The 16844-nt window shown below is 38.0% G+C and overlaps 1 protein-coding gene and 1 long non-coding RNA gene across 4 annotated transcripts in view; one reads left to right on the top strand and one right to left on the bottom strand.

Annotated features, from left to right (window-relative positions):
• Positions 1-16844, bottom strand: part of CRIM1 (cysteine rich transmembrane BMP regulator 1) — a 193740-nt gene that overhangs the window by 44854 nt on the left and 132042 nt on the right. For all 3 annotated transcript variants that reach the window (XM_061365837.1, XM_061365839.1, XM_061365838.1), the window contains one exon: positions 242-370. In XM_061365837.1, coding sequence (XP_061221821.1) covers positions 242-370 — 129 coding nt within the window. The remainder of the gene's footprint in view (positions 1-241; positions 371-16844) is intronic.
• LOC133219018 (uncharacterized) lies at positions 4161-9697 on the top strand. Its single transcript, XR_009727335.1, has 2 exons — positions 4161-4395; positions 9292-9697. It is a non-coding gene; the product is annotated as an uncharacterized LOC133219018 (long non-coding RNA).

Below are 16844 nucleotides of genomic sequence, written 5' to 3'. Positions count from 1 at the left end.
AACCTTTTCTACCCAGCTGTTAATTTTTACCCACAGTCAGATGTTTTATGTTTTCTTCCCAACATATTTTAAGTAAGCAATGTCAGAAATCAGGAACTTATCCTTTAAAGATGAACAACTATAAGGCACTCACATACTAACACAATACGATCGACATTATTAATGGAAGAACCAGCATACTAGCATTTCCACATACAGCTTGACATACAAGATAGAAGCCACTGTGTTTTTGCATACTCACTAGTTTTGCACTGACAAATGCGGCATCCATTTTGGTCCAGTTTGAAGCTGTAGATACAGTCTTTTTCTGTCAAAGTGCAGTTCACCAGAACCTCACAGGTGGGTGGACCTATTGTGATGTACGTGGGTTCTGAGGGCGAGAAAATATAAACCAAATAAATTTGAGATTACTTGAGTCTATTAATAGGTATACACAGTGCAACAGTGAAGAGAATAACCTTTAAGTAATTTTGCTTCTGATTAACGAATATTCTTGGCAATTCCAAAACAATTCAAAAACCAGACTTTTTTTTGAAGTGATGTACATTCATTACAAACACTATAATGCCACATAAGGCTTCTGAAATATGGAAACAGGAAAAAATACCGTGGTTTTTTTATTCATTATGAAATCAGCTGTCCTGCATATGCAGTTTAAAATTGAACATAAAATACATTTTGCCTGCTTTTCTCCTAAAGTATTAAATCAAAACTTTGTGCAGATTTTTTTTTTTACTTTAAAAACTGAACAGAGCTTTCTCCAAAGTGCAGTTGATTGATCATACCAAGCTGCAAATCAAAGCACATGACTCAGTAGATCTAATCTTTCTCTGTGTGAATAAGATCACTTCTACTGAAATTTAAAGCAGAAAAGACTCTGAATCCCAAAAGGGAATGTAAGATACACTGCGTGTGAAAGGTCTCTGGAAACCACGGAACACGTCAATTCATTTAAAACATCACTTCTTACAGTATACTTCCACAGTACCACACTATGCTTTTTGCAGTTGAAGATACTATTGCCAATTATCAGGTATTTATGGACAGTATACTACTTTATTTTGGTCACAAATGAAATATGTTTGAGTATGAAATTTAATAGTGGTCAGAAACATGAACATGGTAGTCAGGAATATGAACGTGGTTTATTACACAAAGTTATTAGAATAAAATAATGTCAAAAAACTTATGAAAATAACAAGGAACCTTAACACTACCATCATAAAACAGGATACAGAAGGAATTAAACACCTATTTTTCCTGAAGGACTTTTGCTCGGTGAGACTAATTTAGTCTACCTTGTGTTTTTCATAGAACAAAATCGCATAACAGCCAACAAATTTATAATTATGAGCATTATTAACATTATACTAAGCATTTAGTAAACACAGATTTCATGACTTTTAAAGAAGTAACTGTGAGCTTTCGCTTCACTGTTTCAACTGTTTGAGTTTATCCTTTTCTTCCATTTCAAGAGATGAAGACAAAGGAAATTACTTTTGAAAAAAGATCAATACATGTATCAATAAATTGTGAAAACGTGATGAAATGATATAGTAGCCACCAGGGCAATAAACCATAACATGCCTTATGCAGCATGCACATTTTCATGGATTGGAGACAGCCATACATTGCCACCTCTCATTCTCAAACTAAATATATTGGAAGGCAGATTTTGCCATCCTTAAACCCTAATCTTTACTCTCAGACTGAAGGTAAAATACTACTCAACATTGATTAAGTTGTTAGAAGTATACAGTGTTATCTAAATTACAAATTTCTGGGCCTATTGGCTCCACATCCAGCAGGCAGCTTTTGCACTCATGCCTTCCAGTCAAGTGAAAATTATCCTATTAAAAGAAGGAGCTTTTCTGCTTTCATTGTCCTTCACAATTTTCAGCTTTTGTAGCTTCTCCCAGCCCTACTTTTCCCTTCACAAGAGTTTATACAGTGGATGAACATTTTTAATCCTTTTTAGATTATGGCAGCTAAGTACAGATTTTGGAGGGGAAAACTCCATGAAAGGCACTACAGAGCAACGTTAGATGACTTCAAACTTATCTCAGAGGTCACAGTTCAGATTCCTCACTTTGCTGAAAACTTCAAAGTAACATTTGAATTCTGTTGCTTGTGGCTTTGCACATGTGGCATGAGAGAGCAATGTTTTCTAGAATCTATGGATTCCCAAACTATAATCCATTTAATTTCAGTGAACTCTCTGTATTTGTTTTCAAGTTCACTCTGTAAACTCTCTGACTAAATCATATTCATATTAATATTTGACATTTGCAACTTCAACAAACCATTAATTTGGGAATCCAGAACATATTGATATAGACCAATAATTTGATATATTTCAGAAACTCCATTAATTAGTCACGCCTGTTTAGGGCTCAGAATATATAAATTAGTGTTGCAAACAAACTGATTTACAGCATCTGGTGCCTATTCTGAAAACCTCCTTTCCTACCTCACTCCATTCTCTAACCAAACTAACCTAAACATGCAAAAGGCCAAGATATAAGACTCTGAAGCTACATTCAGGTTAAAGGTCAGCCAACCTAAACTCTACCTGGAAAATGACAAAAAATCCACTAGCAGCTAAAACCACTATGAATCATATGAATCATTAATGTTACCCAGAGCAAAGTTCACAAACAGTAACCCAGGTCGGAGAACTGGGGAAGACCATGGCTTTACCATCTGACTACAGAACAGTTATGTAAAATATGTAGTTAAAGAACCCACAAAACCTCACTGAAAGCTGCAATGCAGGTTAGTACTGACTGATCCACTTGGTTATAAACTAAAGTTAGAGAGAAACATGAATGTGTTTCACCCCCATCACTGAAGTTCATCCGTCAAGATAACTTCTCTGTAATTGCAGGTATATATTATTATCTTGAAAAAAACACAAAACCCAGCAGATACGTTATGTGTTTTTCATGGTGCCTTTTCAAACCTGTACTTCTGTGTTTTGATGCTCTTGTGTCTTGAACACAACAATTTTTTGCCCCCTTGATATATTCAGTACTGTTACTTCTTACAAGGGACAAAATTAAACTATCATTATTTTAATTTGAAAAGTTTTTGTTAGTCCTGTTCATTGTGTTTTATTATTCTGCCACCTCCCACTTTTGTGTCTGCTCTCGGCATCCTTAGCGTTTCCAGACAAGCTTACAAATCTGTTTTTTCTCCCTCCTGTCCCTAAAGGTAAGCCCTGAGATAAAGTAATTTTATATGCATGCCTGCTTCTCAATGAGCTGTAAGCAGAGGACAAAAGAAATAATTTAATTCCCTACCCCCACATGTGCAAAAATGCAGCCAGGGAAAAAAAAAAAAAAAAAAGAAAAAAAAAAGAAGGGAAAAAACCAACCCCCCAAAATCAGCCCTTTTCACTTCACTAGACAAGACTCAACAAATAAAGCCAGCTCTGCTCTGCCAGGCTTCTGGCTATTTGAATAGGAGAGCAGTAGCTAAGGTTGAAAAAGCATGTACCACTGCGTGATGAGAGCTAAGCCTTCACTGCTGCTCTTGGTAGAAACAGCAGAAGAAAGACCCACGACACAAATGGGTGGGAAAAATGGAGGTTGTTTCTGTTTGTGTGCTTTACCAACAATAAAACTATACTGTAGAAAGAAAGAGAGCGAGAAGAGGAAAATAAAGAGAAGGGGATTGAAGAGGGACTAGATGAAAACTGGATTTTAATAGAGCACAGTTTGCTGATAATAGATGTCAAGTGCTTATATATAAGGTTAAATGCACATTTCTATTGGAATGTCTTGATTCCATCTATGCTTTCTGAGCCTGATACTTCCTATGCTGAATTTTAGTGCAGAGGATTAATTTGTCTCCTGTGGAGTGGTTTTTTTTTTATTATTTTTTTCTTTCTAACTTTGGAGATTTCATTTATGTAATTCTTCAATTTTACAGACAACTAAAATAAATAAAAAATATTCTCCCTAAGGCTGGTACCAGGATGAAACATCATACCCATCCTCCTTATCATACCCATAGTTGTTCAAAATCTGAACTCTGGCCATTGAATTAGTATTAGAAAACAAAGAGGGATTACACTTAACTGTACTATTGCAAAGCCGCATGTATTATGAGAACACTAAACACTCAGTTTTGGCTTATATGAGGGACAAGAGAAGCACAGCCTGCAGTTGCAGTGAAGTAATGCTTCCCTCTACTTAGCACTAGCAAGCCCACAGCTGGAGTACTGTTCAGCTTTGGGATCCTCAGTAGAAAAGAGGCACAGACACACCTGAGAATAGCATAGTGCCACCAGCTGCCAGGAGAGGCTGAGACCAGGGCTTGCTCGGCCCAGAGAAGGGCTGACCAAGGTGAAGGGGGACACCCTGCTGCTGCCTACTGCTACCTAACTGGCAGGTAAGAAGACAACAAGGTCTGGCTCATATTGGAGATGCTCCAGGCTAGGATAAGAGGCAATGAACACAAATGTGAACATGAGAAATTACAACTGGATAAAAGTTGTTTTTTCTTTTAACCACATGGGTGGTCAAGCTAAGAGTCCTAGAGAGACTGTGGGATGTCCAATGTTCAAAATGCTCAAAACTTAGTTGGGAAAAGCCCTTGAGATCCTGCTCTCATTGGACCTGCTAGAGCAGGGGGTAGGACTAGAAAAAATTCTGGTGGTCCTTTCCAACTTGCATGACTCCACGAATTTCACTTTCAATAAACTTGGGACATTTCCAATAAAAGCAGCAATATCCTTGATGGATCCTGATCAGGGAACTGAAATCCAAAGATAAACATTTAAATTTCTGATGATTTCTGTATGGTTTTGACAAGCACTGATTACCTTCCTTCCGCAATACAAGTACATGTTTGCCTAACACTGGCTCTCTGAAATGTACTTAAAGACTTGAAGAGTACCTTTTATTCAAGAAACAAAATTTCTTCCAGGCTGTTATAACAGTTATTCTCTCTGAAGTGTCATTTAGTGACAGCGCAGCCACCTTTAATCAGTCTCTTTTTTCTTTTTTCCTCCCTTAAATTCATACATTACCCATAACTCTTGGCAAGGTATTTTTATTATTATTACATGTAAAAAACTTAAAACAAGGTCTTCACTTTGTTGCATTTGGACTGCAGTATTTTAACTCAAACCAGGTTTTGTTTCATGCTTTCAGTAACACTCTGTGAGGGAAGTACCTCTCCAGGCTTTTCCAAAATTGGTTTTAAGTAGGGAAGCAATTACTACGTTCTAAGTTTTTTCATGTGCACATTGTTAAATGTACTATTTTAAAATGAATTTAAAAGTAAATAGGGAACTTCTATTGCTGCTTCTGACTGTTAGAAATCCGGACCATCATGTATCTTAACCCAAAATTACTAGAAATGTAGGAGGACAAGTGTTTTACACTACTAAATCATTCCAGTTTTGAATTCCAGTCATAAATGTTGTCCTGTCAATATAGAGGGGAAAAATCCCTATCCTTATTATAACAAAATTACTGTATTTTTCCTTCCCATAAAAGTATGAGAACAGCAGGCATTGAAAAACTGGGCTCCGTTACTTTGATTTAAGCACAATGATTAACTCCAGCTAAGCAGACACAGGAGGTCTGACTTCTTTTCATCATCTTCACCATCATCTTGGTGCTCCCAGTGCAGCTCTACTTCAGTATTACTCTACACACATATGCTTGAAAGCCAGCAAGTTCTACCAATGTTTGGTGTAAAGTGTCCCAAACATACCACAGTATTATTTACAAATACTATAATAACAAACTACCACACAGTGAGTTGACAGCAGTCCATGTATATATATTCACTACAACAGGTAAACAGAGGATGTTTGGGACCCCAAAGCTCCAGGTGTTTTAAGTATGCACAGATGCATGTTTTTCTTGCCTTGTGGGATTTTTATATACACATTTTTTATACAAATTTACCTGTGTTCACATAAAAACAGCATTTCTAGCCAACTTCACTGTAACAAAGAATTTTTAATTTGCATCACAGAAACATGTTTCTTCAAAACTATAAAACTGTAAGCTCTACAGATATACCACTATATAGAGGTTGAAAACGACAATCTGAGATCCTCCTTTCAATACCCAAACCACCATGGATTTTACCAATTCCATTTTAAGACTGCAGACTACTGCAGTATCTACTTTTTACAAGGAATTTAGGAGCACAGGCCGTAAAAAATCATTGCCAAGAGAACAATTTTTACCTTAACAGACATTTAAACCCACAAAAATCCTATTTTGTATTTTATTTGCATTTATTCAATATATATATACTGACTTTTACTGGCAAGCTTAAACAGATTCAGGTGTTTGTTTTCATAGTGATATAACACAATTACACTATATTCTTATCAAGATATTTTGAGGAATTATTTGGAGAATATTCCTCATGCAACTAGAAGACAAGGTTCCTTGTGATTTCTTCCCATGTATAATAAAAATTTGGGAAAAAAATGGCAAAAACATGCAAAAAAGCATTTGTATTTTTGAAAGGCTAAATTACAATCAAGATAATTTCAACATACAAGTTCATACCAATAGTAACACATGAACTTTTCAAACACATCAAACTAACTTTTATGCAGCAAAATTGAGCCACCGGACCTAAAAACATTCCTAAATTTAAATGTGAAGACTATGTAGACATAGTAAGAATAAGAAGTGGGATTGTATGCTTTACTGCTCCATGTTGCAACTCCCTAAGCTCCACTTTCATATTCCCATTTTGCTAATGTGAACCAGTCTATAACTTAATTAACAACTGTCAGATAAAGTAGGTTAATTCCTTATGCACATTATTAAAAAGTCTGGAACATGGAAACACATTTTCAGTGTATAGCACAGGGAAGCTTTATGTTCACCTGTGAGCATCACAGATGTAGGTATGCTCTCCCTACATTTAGGCCAGCAGTGCTGATGACAAAATCCCCCACATTTTCCAGAATAAATGGAAAAACAAATTGAAAAAATCCAATTTTTGCCCATTAATATTTCCAATACTTCTATCAATAATTAACTACTTTTTCTTTAAGGAGGGACAACAGTGAAAAACTTTTACAGAAGTCCCAAATTCAGAAGATAACTCTCTGAAGCTTGCACCACATTTAATTTACAATTATTTTTAACTCCAAAGAGGGTGACTAATATAAAGTAGCAATGCATTTAGATTCTGCGGTGATGAGTCTTGGGATATTTGGTGAAGATGTTAGCCATATGCAAAGAATAAGCTGAACAGAAGAGAATTCTAGGAAGCCCCACATCTCATCAGGAGCATGAAATGAAAACCTCTTCTGGGGGAGGAAGGAAAAATCAATCAAAATCATGTTTTGCACATGGAGAAAGACCTCTAACACCAATAATAAAGAACATGCCTGTGTTTGGGGAAAAGGAAATAGCTCCCTCTCCTGTAGTACTTTATAACACAAGCTACCTTTAAAAGGATTAAGAAGTTCTGATCCTATGAAACCAGCACTAATTGACTTAAAGAAACAGCATCGGTGCATTTAAGCATTTACCATGAAAATTAAGAAGAAAAGCACAACTGAACAGGAGTCTAACTTTTACCCATGCTTTATGTGGTAAGTAGCTAAAAATTGGTCCTGAAGGGTGTGCTGCTCAACTGTCTTTCGAGTCTGCATACTTGTTTGAATTCTGTCTGCTGTCCAAAAAAGTTAACTGCAGCCTACTAAGCAGCAGCATGTGTGTTTACTTAAGCTTCCTGTAAAAACATTCATATCATTCCAAGAGTGACTAAATGTTTTCCATCCTCATAGTTCACATTCCAGCCTTCCCCGCCCCTCCAGTTCATTACATGAAAAATATCAGTCCCGAGTACTGGGCAAGAGAATTTCCTTCCTGGGTTTGACATACCTAATGCGTTGCAGGATTTTCTTCCCCAGTGTTTAGCAATCTGTGTTAACTATCAGGGTTCAACAATTCAGCATCACATAACTATTTATAAAATGTATGCAAGGACTTAAGATGATACCATTTTCTAACGTCACAAAACTGTCTGAAAATATATTCACTAACACTTCAAACACATAGTTCATTTTAGCAGCCTTTGTTTCAAATTTTATTCATACTGTCAGCCTGAAGCTACTTATACATGTTTTTTTCCTTGAAAGTCAACTATTAGAATATATTAAATATAGTAACTATTACAATTGTTGCAAACTGAAGAAGCCTCATAAGAACTAAAGCTGCATGGGGGTGGGTGGGAGGTGTGTTCTTTTTTTTGCAGTGATGCAATCAAAATACAGATTTTCCATTCCTAAGACGTGAAGTTAAAAACTTTTGCTGATGTATTCAATTCTTTTAGTTTTCAGTTTAACAGGCATGTATACTCTTCAAACACATTTTTATGCTGATAAGTTTGGTTTTTTTAATATAATTTTAGGTGGAGTGAAATGAAGAAATAATCACCTTTATTAAAGCAGAATCAGTTAAGCTTATTAAGAAATGTCTGAGTAGATTAAGGCAACCATTCAGTTATCTTTATTAGGTGAAGATACAGCACTAAATTAGTGTGTATCTGGGCCAAATCTATGAATACTATAGATGCTGAAAAGAATTAATTAGAGGATCCATGAGGTTCTTTATAAGTGAGACATCCTTAGCTGAACTGATGTATACATTCAGGATTCTTTGGCTAATCATCCTTTCAGTAGTCTTCCACTGAACTTAATGATGAAATACTGAAAACTACGAAAATGTTATTTTATCCTAGCATACACTAGCATTTTGACTTTCTAAAACTCAGAAACACTTTCATTGGAAGTAGATTTCATTATATCCTGGATGGATATAGACAAGCTCAGCTGCCTTGTCTAAAACCACTATGCTAAATCATGATCTGGCAAATGTAAGCTCAATTCTCTACAGCACAGTGTTTGCATCCCTTAATTGACTTTGATGAAAAGGCTGGTTGAGAGCTACAGCACTGCTGTTGAACAATAACTTATACTTCATGCTCTAAGGAGATTTCTGGGCCCAGATCCTGTGCCGGTGAACGCTGCTCACTACCACTGACTTCATCCTGAATGAATCAGATTTCTTTTCACTGGACTCTGCTGTCTGTTTTTACTTAATGAAGTGCTGGACACGCTAAAGGAACTGAATTGAATTACATCTCAGCTAGAGTTTGAAGCCCTTTATTGATGAAAATGTTAATTTCTTTTTGTGAAGATAAAGTGTCACCCATAATGACAGCAAAGTAATGTGGGCTTTATTCATGAAAACCTTCCGAGGGGATTTTGTTTAACACTTAATTTCTCATTCACAGCTTATGCTGGCACCCTGCCACCTGTACCTGAGAGCTCTCATGCAGAAGGACATACTGCAAGATAACCAGTTACTGAGTATCACTGAACAGGGTTGCCTTCCCTATGAATAGCCTGAGCCTCTGGAAGATGCAAAGGAACAGAAGCAACCACAGACTTTCAGAAGTGACATTTCCGGCATCTTTGCCAGTTCTGAACACTGGTAATTTTGTTAAAAACATACAAATCAGGTATTTTCATACTACCCTAACCAATATTTACTTGCTGTGAACACAACTATTACTCCAATTTGCAGATGGCTGTCCACAGATGCAGATGGCCTCAGGGAAACATGGTTATTTCTATCACTGTAGCTTGTTTGGCGCTATTCATATGCTGTCAAATCTTGACACTAAACAGCTATTTTAAGCTCTGATATTCACTTTTTTATTTGGTAAAATAGATCAACAGTGTAAGTGCTAACTTAAACCACACCAATTTTATTTAGAAAATAAACAATTGTTAGCTCAATAGAGAAGTAAGCAGCTCTGTAAGCAGCAGTAATAACACCAGCTGACTGTCAGTAGATCTGAGTACCCGTAACAGAACAGGTACACAGACCAGATCCTGTGAAGAACATCCAAGTTTAAAGAATCATAGAATGGTTCTCTTTGAGGCTTCCTCCTGCTGCAAGAACACTGGCTCTAACTAGGGGGAAAATACAGAGAGCTAGTATGATTAACTAAGCTTTGGCTCTTTATGAAGGCAGTCTAGAAAACAGAGAAAACAGACTAAATAGATAGAAGATTAATCAAACAAAGGCAAATCCCAGAAGACCCAGTATCATGACAGCAGCTACAGAAGCTATATAGAAGCATCCATCAGAAGGTTAAAACTAATTTTGTAGTTGGATCCACAGAATGTAGATCCACAGAATGCGGGTCTGCTTTTCCCAGCTTTCACCATTGAAAGGAGGTGCCTGCCTTCAAAAGCTGCATTGTCTGAAGAGCCTGAGTTTGGGGACAGGCTAATGAAGGCAGGTCTTCCCCTCCACACTAATCTGTCACAGTGTGATGTGACTCTAGCTTCATGCCTTATTGGTGACTCTTGCTTTCTGCCTTCCCCCTCCACTCCTGGAAACAGCATCCTCAAAGTAGCCAGCCCCCTCCTCACAACTTGGGTTTTTGTCTCCCATAGAATCAGAGAACGGTTTGGGTTGGAAGGAACCTTTAAACATCATCTAGTTCCAACCCCCCTGCCATGAGCAGGAACATCTTCAACTGGATCAGGCTGCTCAGAGCCCTATCCAACCTTGACCTTGAATGTTTCAGGGGATGGGGCAGCCACAGCTTCTCTGGGCAACCTGCACACCCCTTGCATAGCCCAGACATTGCTGTGCCAGAAAATCGGCAAGAACTGACAGGCGGACATGCAACAACAAGACAAACTGGCAGAAGGATTTTGATCACTTTGATGTTTACTTAAAAAGAGAACCCCAGCAGCTACATACTGGTGAGCCATAGCCGTAACTCTCATAAACACCGAGACCTACACGTGAATGACTATTATGGCTTTCAGTTATGTATTCAATTTCCTTTCACTGAAGCTGAAAATAAACTGTGATGCCCTGAACACATTACAAAGACAATCTTAGTCACGACAAACCACAGGAGGAATTTTGTTTTCCTCAACAATTTCCTTTCTTCCTCTAAAACATATCTTCTCTCTTGCAATTCGGTTCCATTCTTTCTTGCTTTATCTTTTTCTTTGCAATAACCTTTTAGGCATTTGAAGACTGGTATCTTCTCATTCAGATTTCATCATTTGCACTTTAAGCTAAACCAACACAATTTATCCAGTCTGTCTTCCTGTTTTGCAAATTTTGGACTGTGCTCACAGCTCTTCCTTTTGATTCTTTCCAACTTGCTTCCATCTTTTTCAGAGTAACAATGTCCAGAACAGATCCAAGGCCCTTACATGTCAGCTAGGGACATACCCACCCATAGGAAAGAGGGTCAAATCGATTACTTCAGGTCTTGCAAACTGTATTCTTGATCATAATTTCAGTATGGTGTTTGCCTTCTCAAAGCTCTGTTAATTTTTCTTTCCCTTTAATTATCAGACTTCTCCCAAAGAACTGCTACTTAACCATTACTCTGGTTCAGGACTCATGAAAAGTCTCCTCCGAGAACAGAGTACTGTATATACCCTTGCTGAATTTGGTCAACATCTTTCTGCAAACTCTCTGCTTTAAAACAAACATACAAATTCATACTCTGCTCTCCAAGATACCGGATGCCCTTTTTAGCTTTGTTGTCTGTAGGCAAATTAAATTTAGCTCTGATCTGAGCTACTGTAAACATCAGAGCTGGACACAGCACAGATACCAGTAAATACCAACTATAAGACAACTCAAAAAAGGGTGCCCACAGATTTGAAGACTAAATCTGTACACAAACCCCTTGTACTGCAGCACTACATACCCCTGTTCCCCACACACCTACCACATGTTCGTGTCTCTTCCACCCGATCGATCTCCCCAGGAAACTTCAGCATGAAGTATCGTGAGCACTTCACTCAGCTTCCCCTTTCCACCATCAGCATCAATAGACAAGATTCAAGTGAGGGGAGCTGAATAATTACCCTCTTTCTCCAAGCTGAGCAAACCCCAGAAACTCATTCAGAAAATTATACATCTCAGACCAGTTTTGCTGTCTAATCAACACTGGTGTGTGAATTGTGTGGGCTATGTGCACACATACAGGATATACGCTGTGGATATGTATACAGAAGTGTGTGAAGAAGCAATAAAAAGGGTTTACTGTGGACAACTGATACAAAACAAGTCTGTATGGTATTATTATGTATCACAATTACTACTCCTTGATCTCTAATTCAGAAAGCTGTGAACAGCTGTTTCTATATAACTTCAGTCTCTTCAATCCTTGGACTCTGCTTTTCTTACTGCTGTAGTAATAACACCGAGATTTTGCTTTGCCTAGAAAGGTTGGACCAGGTGATCCTTCAGGTCCCCTTCCAGCCTGGTATTCTATTATTCTGCGATACTTTGGTCTGAACTTACTGTGTTCAAAGCCTGAATGCATTCATGTGCTGACATACTGCACTGATTATTTCAAGAACCTGTGTACACAGAATTTCTACTACATTATGTTTAATCTCAGACCGCAGAATGTTTCGAAAGCGTAACCCAGGAACAATTTTATCCTTGTGTAGCTGCAGGAATGTGAACTTACCTAGGGGAACAGATACTTCCTTCAATGAAACCGATTATAAACCAGCCAGGAAATAACTGAATTGGCAGAACCATAACTGCAGCAATATTTAGATTGAAGAAAGAGAGGAAAATATAGAAGTGACTGATTCAAATAACCATTTACTCTGGATGAGCTGCAGCCAGGTCAGATCCACGAGCACATTGCTTAGCATTTGCCTGTCAGTTTCAGGTCCCACAAACAACTCTACCCCTCAACACTTCAAACGAAATAAGTGATAGAAATATCTTTGATTAAATACTTTGTTTCGCATACTAAAGAGCTAATATCTTACATGCATAAAATAAGTTCACCCAACTGAAGCTAGCTGCTGGCAAGTGGGTTCTCTTACATGCAAACAGAAGTCTGATGAGAAATAAATGCACACTCAAAAATACTGATAAGCATACAAACTTCTCTGCCTTGTTATTCTTGACCTAATGCCTATTTTTAAATGAAAATATGGGCTTGAATTGGTTCATCAGCAACTAAATTGATAAAAATAATAGAAAGATTTCAAGAGTCATTAGTCTTCCTGCTTTAGAGTTGAAGTAGGGTTAAGAGTCTAGAAGGAAAAGAATTGTTTCCTACATTCTGCACCAGTGAAAAAAGAAAGTGAAGTAGTTAATGCAAAAAGAGCCATAACTTAATTAAGAAATGTGACACACAATACATGTAGGAGCAGAAAAGTATATTCATGATGAAATTGCATTAATACGGCTTCAGCATTACTATATATAGTAATTTTAAACTGGTGTACAAAAAGTGTATTATTTCACAGTATCACAGTATCACAGTATGTTAGAGATTGGAAGGGACCTCAAAAGATCATCTAGTCCAATCCCCCTGCCGGAGCAGGAACACCTAGATAAGGTTACACAGGAATGTGTCCAGGCGGGTTTTGAATGTCTCCAGAGAAGACGACTTCACAACCTCCCTGGGCAGCCTGTTCCAGTGTCCTGTCACCCTCACTAAGAAGAAGTTTCTTCTCAAGTTTAAGTGGAACCTCTTGTGTTCCAGTTTGTACCCATTGCCCCTTGTCCTATCATTGTTTGCCACTGAGAAGAGCCTGGCTCCATCCTCGTGACACTCCCCTTTTATATATTTATATACATTAATAAGGTCACCCCTCAATCTCCTCTTCTCCAAACTATAGAGACCCAGCTCCCTCAGTCTTTCCTCATAAGGGAGATGCTCCACTCCCTTAATCATCTTAGTTGCCCTGCGCTGGACTCTCTCCAGCAGGTCCCTGTCCTTAAACTGAGGGGCCCAGAACTGGATACAATATTCCAGATGAGGTCTCACCAGGGCAGAGTAGAGGGGGAGGAAGACCTCTCTCAACCTACTAACCACCCCCCTTCTAATACACCCCAGGATGCCATTGGCCTTCTTGGCCACAAGGGCACAGTGTCGGCTCATGGTCACCCTGTCGTCCACTAGGACCCCCAGGTCCCTCTCCCTTACACTGCTCTCTAACAGGTCGTTCCCCAACCTATACTGGAACCTGGGGTTGTTCCTGCCCAGATGCAGGACTCTACACTTTCCCTTGTTATATTTCATCAAGTTATTCCCCGCCCAACTCTCCAGCCTGTCCAGGTCTCGCTGGATGGCAGCACAGCCTTCTGGCATGTCGGCCACTCCTCCCAGCTTAGTGTCATCAGCAAACTTGCTGATAGTACACTCAATTCCCTCATCTAAATCATTGATGAATATATTAAATAATACTGGTCCCAGTACCGACCCTTGAGGCACTCCACTAGATACAGGCCTCCAGCTAGACTCCGCCCCATAGACTACAACTCTCTGTCTTCTCTCCTTCAGGCAGTTCACAGTCCACCTCACTATCCGATCATCCAGACCACACTTCCTCAGTTTAGCTGGGAGGATGCTGTGGGAGACTGTGTCAAATGCTTTGCTGAAGTCAAGGTAGACCACATCCACCGCTCTGCCATCATCCATCCACCGTGTTCTTTCCTCATAAAAGGCTATGAGATTGGTCAAGCATGACTTCCCCTTGGTGAAGCCATGTTGACTGCCCCTCATAACCCTCTTATCCTTGATATGCCTTAAGATGGCACCAAGGATAAGGTGTTCCATCACTTCCCCAGGAATGGAGGTGAGGCTGACTGGTCTATAGTATATTCTTTATGGATTGCATTTTACAATGTGAGTTGAGATGTGAGCAAGAACTATAAGCCATTCAAAAGCAAAACGTAAAATGAGGTATGCTTATGATTCCAATCACTAGTAAACTATTATCTGAAAATCACCTAAGTTTACGTTAATTTTGCCCACTTATTTAACATACCACTAGATTACACTGCTTGCTTTCTTGAATAACTTGCATAGTTGAAAACAGGGTAACATATAACACCAGTGATCCTAAAACTTAGCCCACACTAGATAAGGATTTTGGTTTTCTTTGATGAAGAATAGGAGATAAGAGGTGCAGAAGGATGGGGAAAAATCCACCAAAAACAAAAAGAAAAAAACCAAACCATACCAAAACCAAACCAAACCAAGACAAAGGAGAAGAGACTGGAGAGCACAGAATGGCAGGTTTAAGCTATCAGTGCAACATTAGTAACATTTGAGATTCTATTCAGTCAACACTTTTACTCATAGACTACACTAGAAAATTAAGGTTAAGCTATGGATGTGCAGATTTAATGGGGTAATATGCAGAAAAGCATCCTATGGCTGACACTGCTGTTTTTTAATTCCTCTTACGGAAAAATGTGTCTGGAATGTATTTTATTGTTTGTAGATCTTCACTAAATGTACTGCACATCTTTTTCAGTAGCATCGTTAGAATCAAGGGATTGATTTGTTAGCCTACTTCCCAGCAAGAACCTTCTAATCACAAGTCATAGCAGCCTCAAGTTTATTTCACACCCCAAAACAGAACTTCAAGAAGTTTACTGGTACCCTTGACTGGTTTATTTCTCAGAGATCTTTTGATTTATTACTATTGCAAGAGAAGTCATTAAGTCTCAGATGCTCAGTAATTTCTCATAACATCGTCTGAAACTGCTTCTTGCAAACTTAATTTTTTATATTTTGGGTTCTAGCATCTGAACTCACTGCTCAGTTTTAATAGTTCAGATTTTGGATACTTGAAATATTCTCAAATATATATTCTTAAATGACTAATTGCTGGTTTCATCACTTATGTAATTTCTTTACCACTTGATTGTTTACTTGGTGGTATGCACTATGACAGAAACATCAAGCCAAATATGATGCTTCTAAGCTTAAAATTTAGGAAGTCGCTCAAAATGCCAGTCAATATTGCACTCCTCCAAATGACACACTCAAAACCAGATGACTACAATTAAGTGTACATCTAAATGACTACAATTAAACATACAACAGCTAACATGGCAAACAGAAAAAAAATTGATTATTTTCAGAGAAAATATAACTAAAATGACACAAGAATCGTTATTATTGATTCCATGATGCTACTGTGTCAGTCTTGTCCTATTTATCATAACTTGTATCACATACCTCACCCCCCCAACAAAACAACCTTTATGGACTTAAGTAGTTGCTAGCTACTTCTGCTTCTAAGAGTAAAAATGTGATAACAGAATTATCTAACCTAGTCCAGATGAGCTAACTTGCATCCTGAAATCATTGCAGAGGCAATAGTGTGGTATGTTAATGAAGCACAAACATGGCTATGTTGTAGTGAACAATGGAAGCCTATGCTATACTATGACTGCTTCCCAGGATTCATCGTAATTATTTCAGTCTGATATAGATAAGCATTTAATCTAATTGTCTCTCATCCACTTTCTTGAATATGGAAGAGGAAAAAGAGACATTTGTCTATTCTTCTCTCATTGGAGAAAAAAACACCCTTCAACATACTTCCAATTAACCTCTCTCTCCATACCACCTTCCCAAGCTTGCTCACATACACGCTAAATAATGAGCATTTGGCATATAGTTATAAACTTAGTCAGTTACACAAGATAATATCATCATTTGTGAGTTTCACTGAAATAATCACATCCAATACCAACCTACATTGTGCAAAGAGATTTTTCGTTGAAACTACACGACACTGATGAATAAGAAACCAGGAGTAATCCATTTATCAGTAATACCAGCCAATGAACATTTTGATCGTCTAACTTCTGTATTTATTAATGAGCTTTAAGAGCAACAAAGAGTTAAATTGGTGAACAATGCTGATCTTAAATGATTTCTTACTATACTCTTTTGGGCCAAAAGGGTATCGGGCATTGCCACACATAGGTATAGTTAAGCCATGCTTATTTTTTCCACCCTCAGTT

Source organism: Neopsephotus bourkii, unplaced genomic scaffold (genome assembly GCF_033783945.1).
Source record: "Neopsephotus bourkii isolate Nb327-2 ecotype Australia unplaced genomic scaffold, CSIRO-AGI_Nbou_v1 NB_1292, whole genome shotgun sequence".
Taxonomy (NCBI): Eukaryota; Metazoa; Chordata; class Aves; order Psittaciformes; family Psittacidae; genus Neopsephotus; species Neopsephotus bourkii.
Note: the sequence above shows the minus strand (reverse complement) of the source record. Positions and strands in the feature narration are given on the sequence as shown.